The sequence below is a fragment of the Manihot esculenta genome, chromosome 5 (assembly GCF_001659605.2).
Source record: "Manihot esculenta cultivar AM560-2 chromosome 5, M.esculenta_v8, whole genome shotgun sequence".
NCBI classification, from domain to species: domain Eukaryota; kingdom Viridiplantae; phylum Streptophyta; class Magnoliopsida; order Malpighiales; family Euphorbiaceae; genus Manihot; species Manihot esculenta.
Window position 1 is genome coordinate 19,653,408 of NC_035165.2, and position 22,683 is coordinate 19,676,090.

Consider the following 22,683-nt stretch of genomic DNA (forward strand, 5'->3'; position numbering starts at 1 on the left):
TTTAAAAAAAAGAGATATAATTTCTTTTATGCATGCCAATATTATTATTAATAAATTGGTATATGTAATTCAAAAATATTAAAATATTAATAAATCTTGAATATAATAAATATTTTTTTGTTTCCATATATTTAACTATTAATATTTAAGTATTTTTTTATAACATAAGTAATTATATAATCAATAATAAGAAAATTTAAGAATTAGATAGCTATTGATTGGAAATTTATTGGTGAAAATATATCTATAAGATATATAAAAGAATTAAAGGGTTTGTAAAAATAAAATTTTAAAGATGTTTTAATAAAATTTTGAAAATATAAAAAGTTTAACTTATTAATAATAATAATAATAAATAAATTATTATTAGATCTCCATATTTTATTAAAATTAAATAAATGCATTAAAATACAAAAACTTCTCATTTTATAATAATAAAAATACTTTTAATATTTAATTAAAAAAATAATTAAACAATATTATAGTTTATAAAATCAGGAGTCTTAAATCATTCCCTTAGATTTTTATAATAGAGTATTAGTTAACTTATTTTAGATACTAAATAATATAAATAATTAAAATTTTTTATCAAATTAAACATTAGAAATATTAAATAGTATAAATATTTATATTTAATATAAGTTCACATTTTTATAACAAATGAATAAAAGAGATAACGTTTTAATTTAAAATAAAATATTTAAAAAATATAGGAGTTAATCTATCTTAAAAAAATTATGAATGAAAATAAAGCAAAAGATTATTATGGTAAAATTTACCCCTATCTTTTCTATTTCATCCGCGCAAGAGTGTGAAGAAATATAATTGCAAATCCCAATAATGAACAATTTCATTGTGTCAGAGACTTCAACTTCTGTCCTTCTCTGTCTTCCACAACTATCTCTCCTGTGCTTTTTGCTCCTTTTTAATTACTCTTCAAACTATGCGTTACAGAGTGTTACTATCATCTTCTTGATGATGATGAAGCTCTGTGTTTTAGGGTTTTCAAAATCAAGAAACTTGCTTTAATGGCTTAATGGGTGTTTCTGTTCACTCTTTGCTCCTTCTGAACTACCATTCTCTACTGTGACCCTCCATCCCCCACCATGTACTCTCTCTCTTTCTCTTTCTCTCTCTGGTCGTTCAGACAATCTCTTCCTAGACCTCACATTTTGTAGACTTAAGCTTTACTCACTTTGAATCACTGTGTTTTCTCCAGACACAAAATACCCATTAGTAATCAAGAACAGAAATTTTCTTTGGCTCTTGTCTTCTCTCTGTGTAGAACAGAAGTTTTAATCACAGCGTATCAGATGTGAAAAGCTAGCTTTCTATGAACAAAGTTTTATTCTTTTGCATCTCTGTTTTTTTTTACTCCATTGCAAGCTACCATCAATACAGCTTCGTCTCTCTCTCTCTCTCTCTCTTCCTGTCGCAGTCCCACCAGTAAAGCTCTATATTTATCATTTTCTTATCTTTCTTGATAGATTGAGACACCAAGTTTAGTTTCCAGGCAGAGAGAAGAAAGAGAGAGAGAGAGAGAGAGAGAGAGAGAGAGAGAGAGAGAGAGAGAGAGAGAGGGCTGGTCTCTGTTTGTGTGCGCCTCTCTACTGCCTTCAAGGACCCGTAATGGCCACCTTTACCGGCATTCTCCTCCTGCTCTCTCTCATCTTCACCGCCACTGTCTCTACCAGCACTACTAGTCTCCACCGTCACCTCCTCCACCAACCCTTTTTCCCTCTTTCTACCACAGTGCCTCCAGTTCAACCTCCTTCTCTTCCTCCTCAAGCTCAAGCTCAAGCTCAACCTCTGCCTCAAACCCAACCTAAATATCCATTCTCAGCCACTCCCAATATCCCACAAAAACCTTTCTTTCCTTCTTTTCCCTCCCCTCCTCCTCCTCCTTCCTTTTCTACTCTGGCAACTTTTCCGGCTAACATTTCCTCCCTCCTCTTTCCCCACTCTCCTTCCCCTACCTCTCACCGCCACATTATCATCTCCATCTCCATTTCCGTTTCTCTCCTTTTTGCTGCAATCCTAGCTGCACTATCTGCCTTCTTCCTTTACTCCCGCCGTCAGCACCACCGCTATGTCAACACCTCCGAGAAAACCTCACGATCCGACAGCCTTCGTCTTTTCCCACCAAATACTATCCCTTCTGATGGTTCTCCAAAACCTCCGAAGCTTCCACACAGGCCAGGCGTTCTCAACACCAGTTCAGAGTTCCTCTACTTGGGTACATTGGTAAACTCTCGAAGTGGCGTCGATGATCATCAGAAGATTACGAGTTCGAGCCATGCTGGAGTCAAGATTGGCATTACATCCTCCCCATATCAGAAGCTGGGCTCTCCCGAGCTGAAACCGCTGCCACCATTACCAAAACATAACTATACTCCGACTTATAGAAGTGGAGAGGTACTGGTTGGCTCTTACAAGGACGATGAAGCTGATACGGATACAGAGGAAGATGAGTTCTTTTCGCCGAGAGGTTCATCTGGGCGAAAAGAGACTATGCAAGAGAGTCCGGTGCGTGTGGAGTCGAGTTCTAGAAGAGAGTTTCGAGGTATACATGGAGAAACTTTTGGGTCTCGAAGTTTCAATTCAAGAACTGCATCGTATCCGATTTCTAATTCTTGCTCTCCAGCAAATTCTATACCTACTAGTCCCTCTCCATTGTCGAATTTGAGTCCTATAAGCTCAAAATCCAAATCGCCGGAGATTATCATCAGCTTTCCTGGTCCAATTCAGACCGTGAAGCGATCACCATTGTCCATTTCTTTATCTTCTTCACCGTCCTTTTCAGGCAGAGATTCAGGGAATACCCAGAACTCTCCGGAGCGGAATTCAGGCACACTTGAGAGAAGCAACCTGTCCCCTACGAGAATCGAGACTACTAAGCAGTTCGTACCAACAAAACTGCCGCCACCTCCTCCACCGCCTCCACCCCCGCGTTTTTGGGAGATACCAGTTGGGGTAATTCCGGCTCCGGATGTGGATATGGGGAGTTCTGGGCCTCCGGTTCTTGTTACTCCTTCGAGGCCCGTTTTTATTCAAAATGGAATACCAGTTGTAGCTAATGAGCAATCGCAGAGCAGTGCATGCTTTGAGAGGAATGACGAAACCCTGAAACCAAAATTGAAGCCATTACATTGGGATAAAGTTAGAGCAAGCTCTGATCGGGCCATGGTGTGGGATCAGATTAAATCCAGTTCTTTTCAGTAAGATGCTAATTATATCTCCCTTTTAGCTAGCTTTTCATGTTTTCAAATGGAGTTTCTTGCTGCTTTATTTCATTTGATTAATTTATGTTTGATTATATAACGTTGGTATCGTTGCAGATTAAATGAGGAAATGATTGAGACTCTGTTTACTGTAAACAATTCGAATATGAATACCAAAGACAATAATCCAAGGCGGCAGTCTCTTCCATTGCAAAATCAGGAGAATCGTGTGCTTGATCCCAAGAAGTCTCAGAACATTGCAATATTGTTGAGGGCACTAAATGTCACCATTGATGAAGTTTGTGAGGCCCTTTTGGAAGGTAATGGCCGACCACCACCTAGCTTTTTTTAAGTTCAATATTTTATATGCGATGGTGCCTGCTTTAGTGAAATCACTATGATAATTGAATATGTAGATTATTCCCTTTTTAGGCTCTGAGAGTTTCATTGAAAATTAACTTATCTATGTAGCATGTCACTGTCAAATGTTCACAAGGAAAAACTTCAGAATTTCAAGACTTGTCGTTTTTGACTGTGTTATGTGCATGGCTTATATCATTACATGCATAACTCAGTCTAGAACAAAGAAATTCGTGTATGATGTCAATCACACAATCAAAGAATAAGGCCTAAAGAAATAAACAACTTCAGCAACAAAAAAAACACCTAGCTACAGTACCAACGGCCTCATCTATCCCAGCATCAACACCTTTAGTCAATGTGTATCTGCTTCAAACACATCTCATCTTCTTCCACCCTTCCACCAGAATGCGAGTGAAATGGTACTTACACCGAATGTGTTCTGTTCTAAGATGATATATTGAGTTCTTCACCAACTACAAGTCAAGTTGCTTCTTGCTCAATTCTTCCAAGTGATCAATCAACCATATGATCTCCTTACCAGGTTCAGCAGTTGCAATATATTCAGTCTTTGTAGACACTTCTAAAATTTAGACATTCAGCTAGCTGCACTGCTGTCCCATCTATAGTGTAGACATATTTGGATGTGCTCTTACTTGTATCCATATATCCACCAATATCAGTGTCAACAAAACTCTCTAATACTACCTTGCCATTCCCATAACAAAATGATGTACTAGCTGTTCCTTTTAAGTATCTTAGAAGCCACCTCACAGCATTCTAACGCTCTTTCCTTATATCTTGACATTTATCTGCTCACAATTCTCACTACATGTGTTATATCAAGTATAGTGCAGGAATAACATACATCAAACTCCCAACTCCCAACTGTAGAAGCATAAGGTACTTTTGTCATAATATATCATTAGGCCCCATGTGAACCTACATTCTTGATCACTTGAGGGGAAAAATAAAGGATTTTTTTGTTGATTTTATAAAGATGTTGGATGAGTAAAGGGAGCATTTCAATTTTCAATTAATAAGTGGAAATTGTTCTGGAAAGTAAAATTATGATCGTGGTTTTGATTGGTAGAAATGTGAAGCCTTTCCTACTGGGGATTATTATCTTTTCCATTTATAACAATTTCCATTTAACTCTGAAAGGTGAAACTCTTTCCAGCTTAATGCCCATGCTTTCGATCTTTTGTGAAGCAATGAGATGATACCTTCCGTAAAGCAATTCATCTCCTAAATCTCTGAAGTTGAAACAATGTCTAACGGGTTTGATATCCCTCTGTCTATAACTCTGGTAAGGTCAACTCTAAAATTATCTGTACTTCTCTGATTGACAGGAAACTCAGATACATTGGGAACAGAGCTTCTGGAGAGCTTATTAAAGATGGCACCAACTAAAGAAGAAGAACACAGACTAAAGGAGTTCAAGGATGAGTCACCATTTAAGCTTGGTCCTGCTGAGAAGTTTCTGAAAGCAGTGCTTGATATTCCCTTTGCATTTAAGAGGGTCGATGCAATGCTTTATATTGCTAATTTTGATTCAGAAGTTGAATACCTCAAAAGGTCTTTTGAAACTCTGGAGGTAAATGTTTTTCTTATAACTTTTTATCCGGTTATGCAGCTCTGAAGCTTGTTGTGTACCACTTCCATCTAAGCATACCCACCATATGATTCTGTTGAATCATGGCTGAATCCCATTTCTTGCTAACATCAATACGAAGTTTGTCATCTATAATGGACAGTGATTGAAAGGGATCTGGCTAAATGCATAAAAAGCAAACAAGTCAAATTTTTTAACTTTAAGAGGGCATTAGATTAGAACTCAGTAAATTATATTTATCCATATGTGTATCTTTGTGGCATTTTTTTGTCATTAAGCCTCTTGTTTTTGATGCTACGAAAGCTTATGATCCTAGTTACCACAATGCTGCCTCATTTCCTTGCTCTTTTTCTGCAGTTGATTCATATGCCAAATTCTGTCATTAGAGAAGTTTGGTGCTACCCATCTAATCCATAATATTGATCTCTATGCAAAATATGATGCTTATGGATATATTCAACTGAGTTTTATTTGTTTTAGTTATAACTGGCTTACTCTAAACTGCTTGGTTCTCTTTTACACTAATTGCTACTGCATTTTCAAGTGTGGATTTTTTTCATTTTCTTATTATCAAAATTACATCCAAAGCTGCAAGTAGATTAAGCATGATCCTTCTGCATTACTAACTCGGAAGTTGGAAGAAATGGGCTATAATGTCGGATTTGCACTCTATTGTCTAAAAGCTTCTCAATAGATACATGGGCGATTTTAGGATGCAATGTAGGTGTCAGGTAGCTTAACTGATGAAATACTGATATCTACCAGATACCCATTACAAAATTGCTTTTCTTAAGGACGGAAGGGGTGGCGGTGGCTTTGGGGTCATTTAAGGGAGAGACAGTGCTCTCTTCATCACATTTTACAGCAGTCGACCCAAAAGTTAAAGATGAATATACTTTTTTTCCCCCCAAAAAAAGTAGCAAGTTATATTGGTATTATAGTTATCAAATTATGGTACTGATATTTGGCTAGCTTTCCACATTTAGACTGGCTAGAATTCGGTTCATTATTTTCATTCTATTTGCTGACAATATTTCATGTTCTAGAAATAAGTTTAAGATCATGGACCATGTCTTGTTCCCCTGGTTAATATATCTTCCTTTGCATTTTATTATCTAATCTGCTTTAGATATTTTTGTTAAGTTTTGGTAACTTCCAGCTGTTGCACACATTGCTTCCTTTTTCCACAGGTAGCTTGTGCAGAATTGAGAAACAGCAAAATGTTCCTGAAGCTTCTAGAAGCAGTGCTAAAGACTGGGAACCGCATGAATGTGGGCACCAACCGTGGTGATGCCCATGCCTTCAAGCTTGACACACTCCTTAAGCTAGTTGATGTGAAGGGGACTGATGGGAAGACTACTCTCTTGCATTTTGTTGTACAAGAAATCATCAGATCTGAAGGTTCTCGCCTTTCCGGTGTAAATCAGAATCAAACAGCTGAGAGAAGTGAACAATCCACATTCCAGGATGACGTCGAATTTAGAAAGCTTGGCCTGCAAGTTGTTTCAGGATTGAGTGGAGAGCTCACCAATGTAAAAAAAGCCGCAGCAATGGATTCAGATGTGCTCAGCAGTGAAGTTGCAAAACTGGCCATGGGAATTGCGAAAGTAAGGGAAGTTCTGGAACTAAACGAGGAAATTGTGGTGAAGGAGAGTAGCAAGAAGTTCTCAGAATCAATGAATGGAATCGTGAAGAAAGCAGAGGATGAAATTATAAGGATTCAAGCACAAGAGAAGATTGCTCTCTCCTTGGTGAAGGAAATAACAGAGTATTTCCATGGGAACTCGGCCAAGGAAGAAGCTCATCCGTTTCGGATTTTTATGGTGGTGAGAGATTTTCTTTCAATTCTTGATCAGGTATGCAAAGAAGTCGGGAAGATCAACGAGCGGACTATATACAGTTCAGTTCGTCCAATGCCGATAAATCCAAACCTTCCACCAGTTTTTCCTGGATTAAATGGAAGACAGCAATATGGCACATTGGATGATGAAAATTATTCCTTGTCCTAGTTTTGATATCTACACAAGTTGAGCCTGCAATGCTGCTGAACTTCTCACTATCAGAAAATCAGTATCAGATTCAAAATAGGATTTGAATTGAGCTTCTTGGAGTCTTTTGGGTTGGCCTCTTTACTTGTCTCTTTTTTTTTTTTTTTTTTTTTTCCTACCTTTTTATCTAAATATATTTTCGGGCTACGAGATTTTGGATTTGTTTATTATGTGTAATATACTAATGGAATTATATCAGGGCATAATAAAGTAGTAATGCTAGAATAGTTGAATCTATCATGTAAATTTGTTAGAAGTCTTATTGTGGGTGTAAATCCTTTTAGAAGCTGAAGGGAAGTCACCTTCTCAATGGCATTACCATAAAATGTGGCTGTTTTAAAGTCTCATCATTGAGGAGGCTTTGTTCACTCTGCTTGGTCCCATCATTTGAATTTCAAATTATGGGTCGTGATTCTGACGATTATAGTAGATATAAGCTTGAAATTATCCCAAGAATATGCAACTTCACTATATTCCAATAAAGCTTGAATTGCTGTGATTATAGAATAAAAATTCATTATTTCTAGCTGCCCAAGGTTCTTGGGTTCTTGATTGATCTAAAAAATTGTGGGGAAGATTGGAATAAAAAAAAAAATTGATTGTTGTAGAACTAAAATTATATAAATTTGAGTTTATTTAACTATTTAATTTTAGTTATTTTTAAAAATTTTATAGAAATGGAACTGGAACGGTATCAATAGAAATTTTTTTTTATAAATATGTTTTTAAATAATTTTAATGGTATTAGATTTTTATATAATTTTAATAGCATATTTTATATATAGTTTTGTATATTTATAAGCAATAAAATATATGAAATAAAAATTATGTTTTTTTGCTAAGATTATATGATATATTTTTTTAAAAAAAATTAAATTTAAATTTTATAAAATATTAAATAAAATATAATAAAAAATTATAAATAAGTTGGTGAATAAGAGTTGAAATGAAATTAATTATGGTTGAAATAAAAGTTTATACAAATTTTGAATAAAAAAATATTGATATATCTACAAATTTTTATTTATGATAGGTAGATGCACTCAATAACACAAATTACAATATGCGATATCAAAACATGGAGATCCATACTTACCATATACTTACAAGGATATGTATATGAGAAGTGTCGTGTAGACAATCAAAGAATATTGATATCCTATTTAAATTTTATTATAATTGACTGCTCTTCACAATACTTATGCGGCATATGATTTATTGTCTTATTATTTGACACATTTTTCATGTTTAGTGAATTTACTTGAAAAGTACATTCCAAAAATCTTTCTTTTCTTATGAGTTTTATTTAAATGTTCGCAATGCATATAAAAGTTTTACTAAGGTAATACTTAATAGATTTTTAGAGATTGTATCTTTCATATTATTCATAAAATATAATTTTTAAAAAATATTTATCAGAAAATTTCTTATGAAGTAGTCTCACCTAAAGCCGGCCATAGTTTTATTCGAAGTACGAAATAAATTTATGAATTTTCTCCTCTTTAAAAGGATCGAAACCAATATGAAATTGACCGATTTAGATAAAGATTGGCTCAATTTATAAAATTTTACTTTTATTTTTTTAAAAAATATTTATGTTGATTGGTATGGTTCTTATAATTTTTTATTATTATAAAACTAAATATACGATGTATTTTATATATTTATGTGTTCTAATGTATGAAAATAAAATTTCAAAGCAAGGTTGAATTACAACCATATCTGAATCGAAATTATTTTAAATTATAATATTATAACCGCTTTTAAACTAAAACCATTTCAAATAGAAATCATTTTGAATGAAAATTGATTTAAAATGTGAAGTTGATAAACCAATTATTAATGTGACTAAAATTGGTATGTCACATTGCTAACTAGTTATCATCGTACTCTTTGATTGTTTCTAACTCTTTCACTTTTTATATTTCAAATCTACACAATAATTTACCACTCATATATGCTTTATCTTCTCATTGCCTTAATACTCATTTTTCAAATATTCTCAAATCTCTATAACAAACTCTAGTTGTATGATTTTAATGAGCATCGAAAGTAAGAAATTATAGAATAAACATAATTTAGATTTAGCTTTTCATACATTTTTCTCTTTCTGATTTTTGATTTGGCCTATTATTAAATTAGCTCCTAACTTATAAAACTTATAATCTTCTTCTACGGCCTCTTAAAAGTCCAATGCTTCAAATAAAATGACATCTAAACTGTTTAAGGTTGATTATTTCCTTCATCAAAATTTAATGAAACCATTATGTGAAATTTTATTGACCTCTATCTCTATAAATTTGTTTGTTGTTTTTTCCTCTAATTTGTATTTGTGTATTTGTAGTTTGTATTTTATGACTTGATAATTATTATAACTTCACAAGGTCCTGCAAAAATTTAGTTCTGATATAATTTCTTAGATTTTGGAAGAAATAATAGAGTGAGAGAAGAAATATAGAAAAAAAAAGACATATATAAACATTAAAAATTTTATAACTTTTATTCCATGAAAATAATTTATATTGAAGAGAAGTATAGCTAAAATACATGATAAAATGCTAAAAAAATTGCTAAAAATATCAGAAAATCAGTATCATAACTTCAACATAATTTTGTAGCAATAATATATTTGAACTTTGTTGTATTTTTGCTATTTTAAAATGAGTTCCTTTATAAAAATTATCAAAATAGCATTTGAAATATTTTCTTAACAACTATGACATAGATTTACTTTCATGTGTCATCTTACTGTATAGTATAATATACTCTCTCGACCCGCAATTTTTGTCCACCTATTTTTTTTTAGTTGTCCCAAAATTATTGTCCACTTTTCTTTTTTACACTATAGTAACATATAAATTGACTATCATAATTTTATTTTATTTCCAACAAAATCCCTCAAAATATCTCTTAGTATTTAATAAAATTTGATATTCTTAAGATGGGTATAACTGTAAAGTTAATAAAAAAAATATTTTTCTTAATATGTGGAAAAAAACAAGGTGTACAAAAATTATGGGACGAATAGAGTATTTATATATAGGCAATTATATATTTTAGTATAATACAAGCTAAGAACAACTTTTCTCTCGAGCTACTTTATCAAATCTACATGGTATTAGAGTGGTTACTGATCTAAAAATTTCTTTTTTTTTCTTTGATTTACTTCATACAAAAATTTTTTAAGAAAATCCAGTTAAAATTCAAACTTCAATATGAATAAAGGTGTTGTCAATGGTGATCAAGTTGTTGCCACAGTTGATGGAAATAGAAATTCAACTCAGCTTCATAACTGAAACCATCTAAGTATGGTCTTGGTCACAACTCCACTAACAGGTAGCAATTTTAGATCCTGGAGTCAACGCTATGAAGATAATTCTAGACATAAAGCAAAAAATAGGTTTGTTGATGGTATTGCTTCTACACCAAAAGAAGGATTTGAGGCGTACAATGTAACTATATGATCACCTCTTGGACTTCAAATTCCATATCCAAAAAATTAGTTGAAGCTTTCCTTTACCCTACCTCCACAAAAGAGTTATGAAGAAAGATATGGCGATAGTAATGAATTATTAATTTACTAGATCCAATGGAAAATCTCTCTAATGAGTTAAAAAAATGCGTCAATAGCCATGTACTTTACTAATTTGAAAAAGAAACTATAGGATAAGCTTGCTTTAGCCACTATCTGTATGTGTATCAAGTTGTGTGACAAAGTTCTTAATACAAATTGATCTTGGGTTCTGCATCAAAGCAGCAGGATAAATTATTTTCTAAGTTGAATTTAGTTCTTATTCCTGTTGATCCAATTTTTTAGGGAGGGTTGTAAAGAGACTATTATGTGTCGTGGTGCTATATAGTATAGTAAATTTATTTGTAGGCCGCTATTTTTTTAGTTGTATTTCTTGTGAGTTTACTGCGTGTACTATATGTGTATATAAATACATTTCATATTGAATACAAGTTGAGGACAACTTTTCTCTTAAGCTATTTTACCATAACTACATGCAAGCTATGCATTGAATGTAAAGATCTTTTCAACTAAATGGAGTGGTACGATACTCTTTGTGTATTGTGCAAACTTATTAAAATATTCAATAAATTGTATAAGGTGATTTTATAGTAAGAACGATATTGTGTTAATGACAATAAATGCTTTTTTTTACCAATTTAGATGGCATTTTTAAACACATATATTATAAAATTCTATGAAAGGATACTTAAAATAATATTATGCACTAGTTAGCCACTTGAATCTGTTCAATATGTAATGATGAATGTAGAAATTGGAAAATCTAAAGCTTCAAACTTGGTGAATTGAAATTGATCAAATAAAAATTTGTCTTATTAAGGCCAACAAAAATCGAACAAAGCTTAACCATTTTAAAGAAAACAGTCCACTAACAAATATACTCATGTAGCCAACCTGGTCACACTAAAAGCTACCTCCTTTAAACTTGTAAGGTATTTAGAATGGTGGAATCATAATTGTGATCCAAAATGAAATTTAATTCTAAAAAAAAACTTCACTTTTATAATTATAGAAATAAAGATAGGAAAAGATATTATTGAAAGATATTCAAAATTGATTGCAACTGCAAGTAATGATAGTAATGGTTTGAATATATCTCAATTTGTTTCTAACTTTAATAAGAATATATAATAGACCAAGATCAAAGTGTGTGCATGTGTGTATGTATATATACATAAACACTACATCACCTTCTAGCACATAGTCTAATATTTGATTATAGTAGTATATACTAAAAATAATTTATCCATGGTCTAGATGTTACTTAGATTTGTAGTGATTTCCACATAAAATAACTTAAGGAAAGAATGCAAAATATATGACTTCCTAAATTGCTACAAGCCAATAGTCATTTGAGTAAGAAAACTTTTATATGCTTCTATCATGCACTAAAGACTCCAATTGCTCTTTTTTTTTTATTCTAACAAATAATATTATCTTTCATTCACTTTTGAGTTGAAAATAACTTTTCATAAAATTTTTGCAACCTTTAACACATAATGGGACACTAAAAAGTGATCATGATGTAAAATTTTTTTCGATAAGATACTATTGCATACGGGCCTCACTTTTGATGTTTAACTCTTGTCTTGAGCTTGAGAGTTTATTAGCACATGGGCTTGAATAGAAAATTTATTATAGGTGCATATATACTTCATTACTAGTGCATTCATATTTGATAATAGCTTATTGAGTCTGTAACGACCCGAAAATCGGACCGCTACCGGCGCTAGGATCCAGATCGGCTTAAAGCCGCCGGGACCCGTAGCAAGCCAAACATTCATCCTGTATACCTGTTTAATCCCATACATGATCAACAATTACATAAAAAATTTTAAAACTTTCTCATTTGGTCATTCATTCATTCATTCATTCATTCATTCATTCATTCATTCATTCATTCATTCATTCATTCATTCTTTCATTCATTTTTTCATCAAGCTTAACCTGTGCATGCACAAATCATAACATAAAACCTCTCACTGGAGTCTCACATCACAAAGAAATCACATCAAGGATGGACTTGTCACCAATAGTCCTCAACATAGTCCAATTGTGCTAGGGGCGTAGAATGGGCCTTACTGGTCTTTCTCTTACCATAGTGTCAGGGGCGTAGAATGGGCCTCACTGGTCTTCCATACCGTATCATCATCATATCATATCATACGAGGACTAAAGGATCATCCAACATCCATCCATATCAACATCAAATAATGCAATACAACATATTCGTGAATTCTAATACAAACAACCTAGTATATCTCATGGCATACATGATGCATGTATCATGCTCAAAATTTATTTATTTGCTTTTGAACGTGAAGAGTTATTCCACTCATCTCTGGCTGAAGCTCTAATGACTCTGATGTGATTTGTTTGTGATGTGAGACTCTAGTGAGAGGTTTTATGTTATGATTTGTGCATGCACAGGTTAAGCTTGATGAAAGAATGAATGAAAGAAAGAATGAATGAATGAATGACCAAATGAGAAAGTTTTAAAATTTTTTATGTAATTGTTGATCATGTATGGGATTAAACAGGTATACAGGATGAATGTTTAGCTTGCTACGGGTCCCGGCGGCCTTAAGCCGATCTGGATCCTAGTGCCGGTAGCGGTCTGATTTTCGGGTCGTTACAGATTGGTATCAGAGCCTGAGCCTCATGAGTACGGTGTGCTGAGCGAGGACGCTCAGGCCTTATGGGGTGAAGGAACCCCATGAGGTGGATTAAAAGTATCCCACATCGGAAAGAGGTAAGGAGGGGGGAAGCCTTATAAGGGCAAGCCCCAAGAGACCCCAGTGGACGCGTTTTGGGAAGACAGGGTAGTAAATCCCTTGACCCAGAAACAAAACCGTGAGGGAAAGGACGCTGGGCGTGAACCCAAAGCGGACAATATTCACTGGTGTGGGCCCAGAGGATGTTACAGAGTCATTGACAAAGTTACAAATAACAGATACTCTAATGTAGTTAACAAATTAGTCATTTTACAGTAGAGTGATAAGTTGTCAAACTTATCCCTTTTCCTATATTAATTTCCATGATTTTATTATGTTCTTTATGGTAAAAAGGGATTTTTCATTTGGATTTTTAATTTCGGTCAGATTTGGAGCTGAATATATTAGAAGGAAATAGTAGAGGCTATTTTAGAGTTATTTTGAATTGAAAGATTCTGCCTTACCCAAGGTTAAACTCAAACTCGAACGAAAAGACAACAAAGACTTGTTTTTGACAGTTGTATAAATTCAAAATACTTTTAGTTAACTGTAAATATGATCAGATCAAGAATTAGGATGACAATAATAGAATGATTTGTTAATTTCTTTTGTTTCTTTTAAATTTGAAGTCTCTTTATCTTTTAGTTTGGAAGAAGGCTATTTAAAGGATTGTTTTAGGAGTAGAATATCACCTTGAGTTGAACATAATTCACTTCTTCTTTATATTTTTTTGCGTTTTATAATGATTCTTCGTAGCTAAATTTATTTATTAGTTGAAGGTTAATCCAGTTGAGGTTTTCATTAAGTTGTGAGATCCAATCTCATTTTACTCTTTCCATCTTAATTTTTCTGTTTTCATTCTTTTTTCTTTAAGGAACACCAACTCTATTGTTGTCTTTTTAGTTATTTAAGAGATCTACTGAATATTCTAATTAGACAACATATTGCTAATTAATTTAATTAAATACATAATAATTTAATTTAGTTAATGTAAATAGCAATTAACATATTTATTTATGTTAAGAAATTGAATAATTTGATTTAAATAATTTGCTTGTAATTATTAATTAATTTTGGATTCTTCTTCTCCTAATGCAATTAATTGATTAAATATACATGTTTGTTGGGGTTGTTAATTAATTAGGAATTAATTTAACACTTTATAAAATCTAATATTAAGAAAAAATCGGTGGGATTCACTTGTTTGAACACTTTAACTAAACAATGGAAAAATTAAATGAATTATCTTTATGTATCAATATCAACTAATCAAACCTTTAACTTGGATTGTCTGCTGTTGAATTCTTATTATTAATTATTTGCTTCGTTTTATTAAGTCTTCTTTGAATAAAATTTTCAATTGAAATTTCTTTTCCTCTCTTTTTCATTTCAAATTAATTTTTCTTTTCTTTTCTGTTTGGTATTTATAAAAAATAAAATTTACAAGTTTTTGAGGAATCGACACTTATTCACCCTATCTACATAATTCTTGAACTAAAATAGAGGAACTTGTTATATTTGGTGGATTGGATGCCAAAACAACACCATTTTTCACCTTTTTTGTTGTCCTCTTGCTTGGTGTTTTTTTGTCTTTTTATCTTTTTTCTAGGGTGTTGTTCACTAGGGTGATGGATTGTTTTCATTTCTTCAATGTCGCCTTCTCATGCTTCCAATATGAGAGCTAGCTACCTTTGATTCTGGCTCCGATTTCTCTTTATTAGCACCAGCGATGCCTGCAACATGTAGATCATGTCTCTACCTTCTCTCTTGGTGATGCAAAATCCAGGATCAACTCGTGATCAAAAACTCCGAACACACACTTGACAATAAGCGAGACAAAGATATCTTCCAGAGAGTTGCTCTACTACACCTCTAACCGACCAATGTGATTAAAAACGAAGATTATGGAGCGAATGTTGCTCTACTACACCCCTAACCAACTAATGTGATTAGCAATATATATAATCAAGCGATTCAAGCTTGAGAATGCCATAAGAAATTCTTGATAAGTTAACTAAGTATGGAGGAGATCCATATTAGAACACCACAAGGTTGAACCTTAATAAGTTACTAAATAATGGAGAAAAATCAAATATTATTCATAACATTATCTTTATTCACTGTCCTTTGTGGCTGGCACCTTAAGGGTGTTTTTATAACCTCCAAATCCTAATTCTAGTATAGAAAGGTGTAATTACAATATAGAAATAATATTTAGTCAAATAGTCAAACCTAGATTACATTAAAGATCATTTTCCTAAATTGTCTTGGAGAAATCTCCTTCCTAAATGGGCTACAAAAATTTGGCTTCTAATTTAACTCAAATTAATTTAAAATAAATCTCACAAAATATTAAAATACCAAAATAACTAAATTGGCCTAGATGCAATTCTGCTATACATGCATTACGTAATATGAAATTGTGTTGCATGTCCACATGTATTGAAGAGTGTGTTGCTTATTTCCTTATTCTTTCATGCTTCCCAAATATAGTTATCATCTTGTAAGTCTTGAATTAAGCGATTGTAACTTGATTTGTCATGATTTAGAGCTTTCCATATTAAATCTTTGAAGAGTGTGAATACTTTAATGCACAACTTGTTATTGAAGAATCGTGTCATTTCCGTGCTCGTATCATTCTCTCCTTCATCGAAAAGATTCATCCTCGAATCTTCAACTATAATGACAAAAAAAGGATCAATATACATGGTATTCTCTTTGAATTCAATATAAAATTTTGCAAATGAAACACTAAACTTTAGCATCTCTCCTCTTTCTTTTTTTTAAATCAAACAATTGAAATAATTTTTTTTTCACTCTTCTTTGTTTTTTTTTTTATTTTTTTTAGTCTCACACAACTAAAATAAAACTTTTTTTTTCAAACTGAAATAACGAGATAAAATAAAATTAAGTAAAAATAAAAATAAAACTTATGAAACAGATAAACATAGATAAATAGGAATTTATCTATCACCGTTCTCTGTTACCAACTGATGTGGAACCAGGACCAAGCGAGGCAAAGGCAAAGATATCTTCTAGAAAGTTGCTCTACTACATCCCTAACCAACCAATGTGATTAGAAATGAAGATTATGAAGCGAAGTTTGCTCTACTACACCCCAACCAACCAATGTGATTAGAAACATAGATAATCAAGTGATTCCAGCTTGAGAATGCCACAAGAAATTCTTGATAAGTTAACTAAGTATGGAGGAGATCCATATTAGAAAGCCATAAGGTTGAACCTTGATAAGTTGCTAAATAATGGAGAAGAATCAAATATTGTTCATAACATTATCTTCATTCACTGTCCCTCGTGGCTGGCACCTTAAGGGTGTTTTTATAGTATCCAAACTCTAATTCTAGTATAGAAAGGTGTAATTATGATATAGGAAGGGTATCTAGTCAAATAGTCAAACCTAGATTATATTAAAAATCATTTTCTTAAATTGTATTGGAGAAATCTCCTTCCTAAATGGGCTACACGAATTTGGTTTCTAATTTAGCTCAAATTAATTTAAAACAAATCCCACAAAATATTGGAATACCAATAACAAACTTGGCCTAAGTGCAATTCGACCATACATGCATTATGTAATCAGAAATTATTTTGCATGTCCATATGTATTAAAAAGTGTGTTGCTTATTTCCTTATTCTCCCATACTTTCCAAATATAGTTCTCATCTTGTAAGTTTTGAATTAAGCGATGATAATTTGTTTATCATAATTTGGAGCTTCCCATATTAAATCTTTGAAGAGTGTGAATACTTCAATACACAATTTGTTGTTGAAGAATCGCGTCATTTCTGTACTCATATCATTCTCTCCGTACTCGTATCATTCTCTCCTTTTTCAAAAAGATTTGTCCTTGAATCTTCAACCATAATCACAAGAAAAGGATCGACATACATGGGATTTTCTTTGAATTTAATATAAAATTTTGCGAATAAAGTACTAAACTTTAACATCTTTCATCTTTCTTTTTTTTCTTTTTTTTTTAAATAAACAACTGAAACAATTTTTTTCACTCTTTTTTGTTTTTTTCTTTTTTTTTTTTTTAAAAAAAGTGTTACACAACTAAAATAAAACTTTTTTTATAAACTAAAATAATGAGATAAAAATAAAAATAAATAAAAATAAAAATAAAACTTATGAAACAGATAAATATAGATAAATAGGAATTTATCTATCACCGTTCTCTGATACCAATTGATGTGGAATTCAGGATCAAGCGAGACAAAAATATTTTTGAGAGAGTTCCTTTATAACTCCCTTAACCAATCAATATGATTAGAAACGAAGATTATGGAGTGAAGGTTGCTCTACTACACCCCAACTAACCAATGTGATTAGAAACATAGATAATCAAGCGATTCTAGCTTGAGAATGCCACAAGAAATTCTTGATAACTTAACTAAGATGGAGGAGATCCATATTAGAACGCCATAAGATTAAACGTTGCTAAATAATGGAGAAGAATCAAATATTATTTATAACATTATTTTTATTTACTGTCTCTCGTGGCTGGCACCTTAAGAGTGTTTTTATAGCCTCCAAACCATAATTCTAGTATAGAAAGGTGTAATTAAAATATAGGAAGGGTATCTAGTCAAATAGTCAAACCTAGATTACATTAAAGATGATTTTCCTAAATTGTCTTGGAGAAATCTCCTTTCTAAATGGGTTACACGAATTTGGCTTCTAATTTAACTTAAATTAATTTAAAACAAATCCCATAAAATATTAAAATACCAAAATAACAAAATTGGCCTAAATGCAATTCGACTATACATACATAACGTAATCAGAAATTGTGTTGTGCATCCATATGTATTGAAGAGTGTGTTACTTATTTTCTTATTCTTCCATGCTTCCCAAATATAGTTCTCATCTCATATCATTCTCTCCTTCCTCAAAAAGATTTGTCTTCGAACCTTCAACCATAATGACAAAAAAAGGATCAACATACATGGGATTCTCTTTGGGTTCAATATAAAATTTCGCGAATGAAGCACTAAACTTTAACATCTCTCATCTTTCTTTTTTTTTTTTTCTTTTTTTTAAATCAAACAATTGAAACAATTTTTTTCACTCTTCTTTGTTTTTTCTTTCTTTTTTTTTTTGAATGTCTCACACAACTAAAATAGAACGTTTTTTTTTGCAAACTGAAATAACGAGATAAAAATAAAATTAAATAAAAATAAAAATAAAACTTATAAAACAGATAATTTATCTATCACCTTCCTCTGATACTAACTGATGTGGAACTTAGGATCAAGCGAGACAGACAAAGATTTCATTTAGAAAGTTGCTCTACAACACCCCTAACCAACCAATGTGATAAGAAATAAAGATTATGGAGCAAATGTAACGACCCGAAAATCGAACCGCTACCGGCGCTAGGATCCAGATCGGCTTAAGGCCGCCGGGACCCGTAGCAAGCCTCACATACAACCTGTATACCTGTTTAATCCCATACATGGTCAACATATACATAAAAATTTTGAACTTTCAAATTCATTTACCAAACTTATCCTGTGCATGCACAACTCATAAGTATAACCATCAACCCCACACTGGATGTAACAGCCCGGGAATCCGGACCGTTACCGGCGCTAGGATCCAGATCGGCATAAGGCCGCCGGGAACCGTAGCAAGCCTGACATAACCTGTAATCCTGTTTAATCCCATACATGATCAACAATACTCATAAACTTGTAAACATTTTCATATAACAACCAAGCTCAACCTGTACATGAACATAAACATAACATAAACCTCCACTGGAGCCCTCATCCAATGCTCCAATGGGGTATCTCATCATACATAAGCTTGGTTGAAACATAACCTCATATCTCATATCATAAAGACCATGTACATACAAGTGGGATTAACAATCTGTATTGGTCAAGCACAACTCTATCCTCAATATCATAACTTGAAAATACATAACTGTACTAGACTTTACATTACATCATAATCATTTATCATGTCCACAATCTATCTATGACTTCATAACTCTGGCTGACCTCCTGGTCTACCCTGTACCTGCACATCTGATATAAGGGGAGGGGGGTGAGCTAAAAAGCCAAGTGAGCAGAATAGAGAAAACATATATTAAAATATTTCATGCTTCCATGAAATGCAACACATCACAAACATATCACATAAGGATGGTATTGTCACCTATAGTCCTCAACATAGTCCAATCGTGCCAGGGGCGTAGAATGGGCCTCACTGGTCTTTCTCTTACATACATAACATAACATAACATTCCAATATGCCAGGGGCGTAGAATGGGCCTCACTGGTCTTTCTCTTAGCATAGTCCAGGGGCGTAGAATGGGCCTCACTGGCAATCCATACCGTATCATCATCATATCATACCATAGGAGGACTAGAGGATCATCCAATAACCAATCCGCATCCACATCATATTATGCAATGCAACATATTCGTGAATACTAATGCAAACAACCTAAGATATCACATAGCATATATGATGCATGAACATGCTCCAAAAAGTTACATTTCATTTATTTAAAAACTTAAGGTTTAATTCCACTCACCTCTGGCTGAAGCTCTACAGACTCTGAAGCAGCTATCTCACTGCTGGGGTCCTCGGTTCCTCGGGTCCGAACCTACACAGGTGGACTCCAATGAGGGACCAAACATACATAAACATAACTCTAATAGACTCCCCAAAAACCCCCTAGAACATCCTGAAATAATCATAGAATCACATGCATGAAATGGCTGAACAGGGCACTTTCGGCGGCAGGTTCGGCGGCCGAAAGTCCCTCCAGAGCAGAAAGTCAGGCACTTTCGGCGGCACCTTCGGCGGCCGAAAGTCCCAGACAGATCCGAAAGTCCTCTTTCGGGGGCAAGCTTCGGCAGCCGAAAGCTGCCTCCACAAAGGGGGTTCGGCGGCCGAAAGTCACTTCGGCGGCCGAACCTGAGCTTCTCCCGAAGGGCAGAAACTCAGCTCCTCTATGCACATTTCACCTCCCAAGCTCAAATCATGCAAAAACTAGTTCTAAAACATGTACACTCATCATACATCACACCTAGGGGTCTCAAACTAGCATATACCCCAACTACAACACTTCAAACACACAAAAACCAACATACATTGTTCAAAATCATAACATAAACCCAAATATTCAAATAACCCTAATATGCATTTCTACCCCATAAATCTACTTAAAACTTGTTAAAAACATACATTGAGCTCAAGATCGGCTCTTACCTCTTGAAGGTCGAGAGAGAGACGACCTAAACTCGGAGATCCAAGCAAATGGGCTCCTGAGTCTCCCAAGCTCCAAAACTTGTTTTAAAAGCTCAAAACCTTCAATGCAAGCTCAAAACTTAAGAAAAATGGTGGGGATTTGGAGGAAGAACAAAAGATTTGGGAGAGGGAGGTTGGAAGCTAGCTGTGGCCGAAAATGGGAGGAAACTCACCCATTTCGGCTAAGTCCCCTTTTTTATAGGTGGCTGGCCAGGCCACGTTCGGGGGCCGAATGTGCCTCCGAATCCATGCAATGTTCGGCGGCCGAACTTGACTTTCGGCGGCCGAACCTGGACTTCCCTCACTCATGCTTTCGGGGGCCTAACGTGCCTCCAAAACGCATGCATGTTCGGCGGCCGAACTTGACTTTCGGCGGCCGAACCTGGGTTTTCCTCCAAAGACTTTTCATGCAAAAACTCATTTAATTTCATACTTAAAACCATTAAAAACATAAAAACATTTTATAAAAACCTGATTTTTTTTTCCCTTCTAGAGGTTTCCGACATCCGAGATTCCACCGGACGGTTGGAATTCCGATATCGGAGTCTAGCCGGGTATTACATTCTCCCCCCCTTAAGAACATTCGTCCCCGAATGTTCCTCTACTAACACATGCATAGCATACATGACAACATACATGCAAACACAAAGAGATCTAACCTTAAAAGAGATGAGGGTACTGCTGAAGCATGGACTCCCGTGTCTCCCAAGTGCATTCTTCCATATTGTGGTGGTTCCAAAGGACTTTAACCATCGGGATTTCCTTGTTCCTCAACTTTCTGATCTGAGTGTCTAGGATCCGTACTGGCTGTTCAACATAGGTGAGATCCTCTTGGATCTCCACATCAGGCTCACTAAGAACCTTGCTCGGATCTGACACGAACTTCCTCAACATGGAAACATGGAAAACCGGATGGATTCTTTCCATTGAAGCAGGCAAGTCCAGCTTGTACGACACATTCCCAATCCTTTGCAGGACTTCAAAGGGTCCAATGTACCGTGGAGCCAGCTTACCTTTCTTCCCGAACCGAACCACTCCTTTCATAGGAGACACCTTGAGCAATACCAGATCTCCCTCCTGAAACTCTACCTGTTTCCTGTGGAGGTCTGCATAACTCTTCTGCCTGCTTGTAGCAGTTTTGATTCTCTCTCTGATGATGGGTACCACCTGCTGGTGATCTCTACTAACTCAGGCCCTGCCAAGGCCTTTTCTCCAACTTCCTCCCAGCAAACAGGTGACCTGCACTTCCTCCCATATAAAGCTTCATATGGAGCCATCCCGATGCTAGCATGATGGCTGTTATTGTAGGCAAACTCCACCAAAGGTAGATGCTGCCTCCAAGAACCGCCAAAGTCTAGCACACACATTCTAAGCATATCCTCGATAGTCTGGATGGTCCTTTCTGACTGTCCGTCAGTCTGGGGGTGGAAGGCAGTACTGAATTCCAATCTAGTACCCATGGCGTTCTGCAGACTCCGCCAAAACCTGGAGGTGAACTGGGGCCCTCTATCCGATACTATTGAAACAGGAACCCCATGCAGCCTGACGATCTCATCCACATACACCTGCGCTAACTTGTCCACAGAGTAGTTGCTCCTAACAGGGATGAAGTGAGCAGATTTAGTGAGTCTGTCCACAATCACCCATATGGAGTCTAGTCTGTTGGACGTTGCCGGTAACCCCACTACGAAGTCCATGGCTATATTTTCCCATTTCCACTCTGGAATAGGTAGCGGGTTAAGCATCCCAGCCGGCTTCTGATGTTCCAGCTTCACCCTCTGACATACCTCGCAGGCTGACACAAACTGTGCCACTTCCCTCTTCATAGCTGGCCACCAATACACTCTCTTCAGGTCCTGATACATTTTGGTGGCTCCAGGGTGAACACTGTACCTTGCATTATGAG

The 22,683-nt window shown here is 34.5% G+C and overlaps 1 protein-coding gene across 2 annotated transcripts; it reads left to right on the plus strand.

Annotated features, from left to right (window-relative positions):
* The first annotated feature begins 842 nt into the window (after window positions 1-842).
* Window positions 843-7,490, plus strand: LOC110615177 (formin-like protein 2). 2 transcript variants are annotated; one of them, XM_021756907.2, is made up of 5 exons: window positions 843-1,526; window positions 1,559-3,218; window positions 3,339-3,541; window positions 4,934-5,178; window positions 6,387-7,490. In XM_021756907.2, exons 2-5 carry the CDS (start codon window positions 1,630-1,632, stop codon window positions 7,203-7,205), a joined length of 2,856 nt encoding a protein of 951 aa, XP_021612599.1. In that variant the 5' UTR covers window positions 843-1,526; window positions 1,559-1,629; the 3' UTR covers window positions 7,206-7,490. The 2 variants fall into 2 exon arrangements, with proteins under 2 accessions (XP_021612599.1, XP_021612598.1); XM_021756906.2 differs by having other exon boundaries at window positions 843-3,218.
* Window positions 7,491-22,683: the final 15,193 nt, after the last annotated feature.

Bases quoted from the DNA above. Each gene is read 5' to 3' on its own strand.
- LOC110615177 (XM_021756906.2), top strand. From the start codon at position 1,630: ATGGCCACCTTTACCGGCATTCTCCTCCTGCTCTCTCTCATCTTCACC. The intron at 3,219-3,338 runs GTAAGATGCTAA...GTATCGTTGCAG, and splicing joins ATTAAATCCAGTTCTTTTCA to ATTAAATGAGGAAATGATTG. The intron at 3,542-4,933 runs GTAATGGCCGAC...TCTGATTGACAG, and splicing joins TTGTGAGGCCCTTTTGGAAG to GAAACTCAGATACATTGGGA.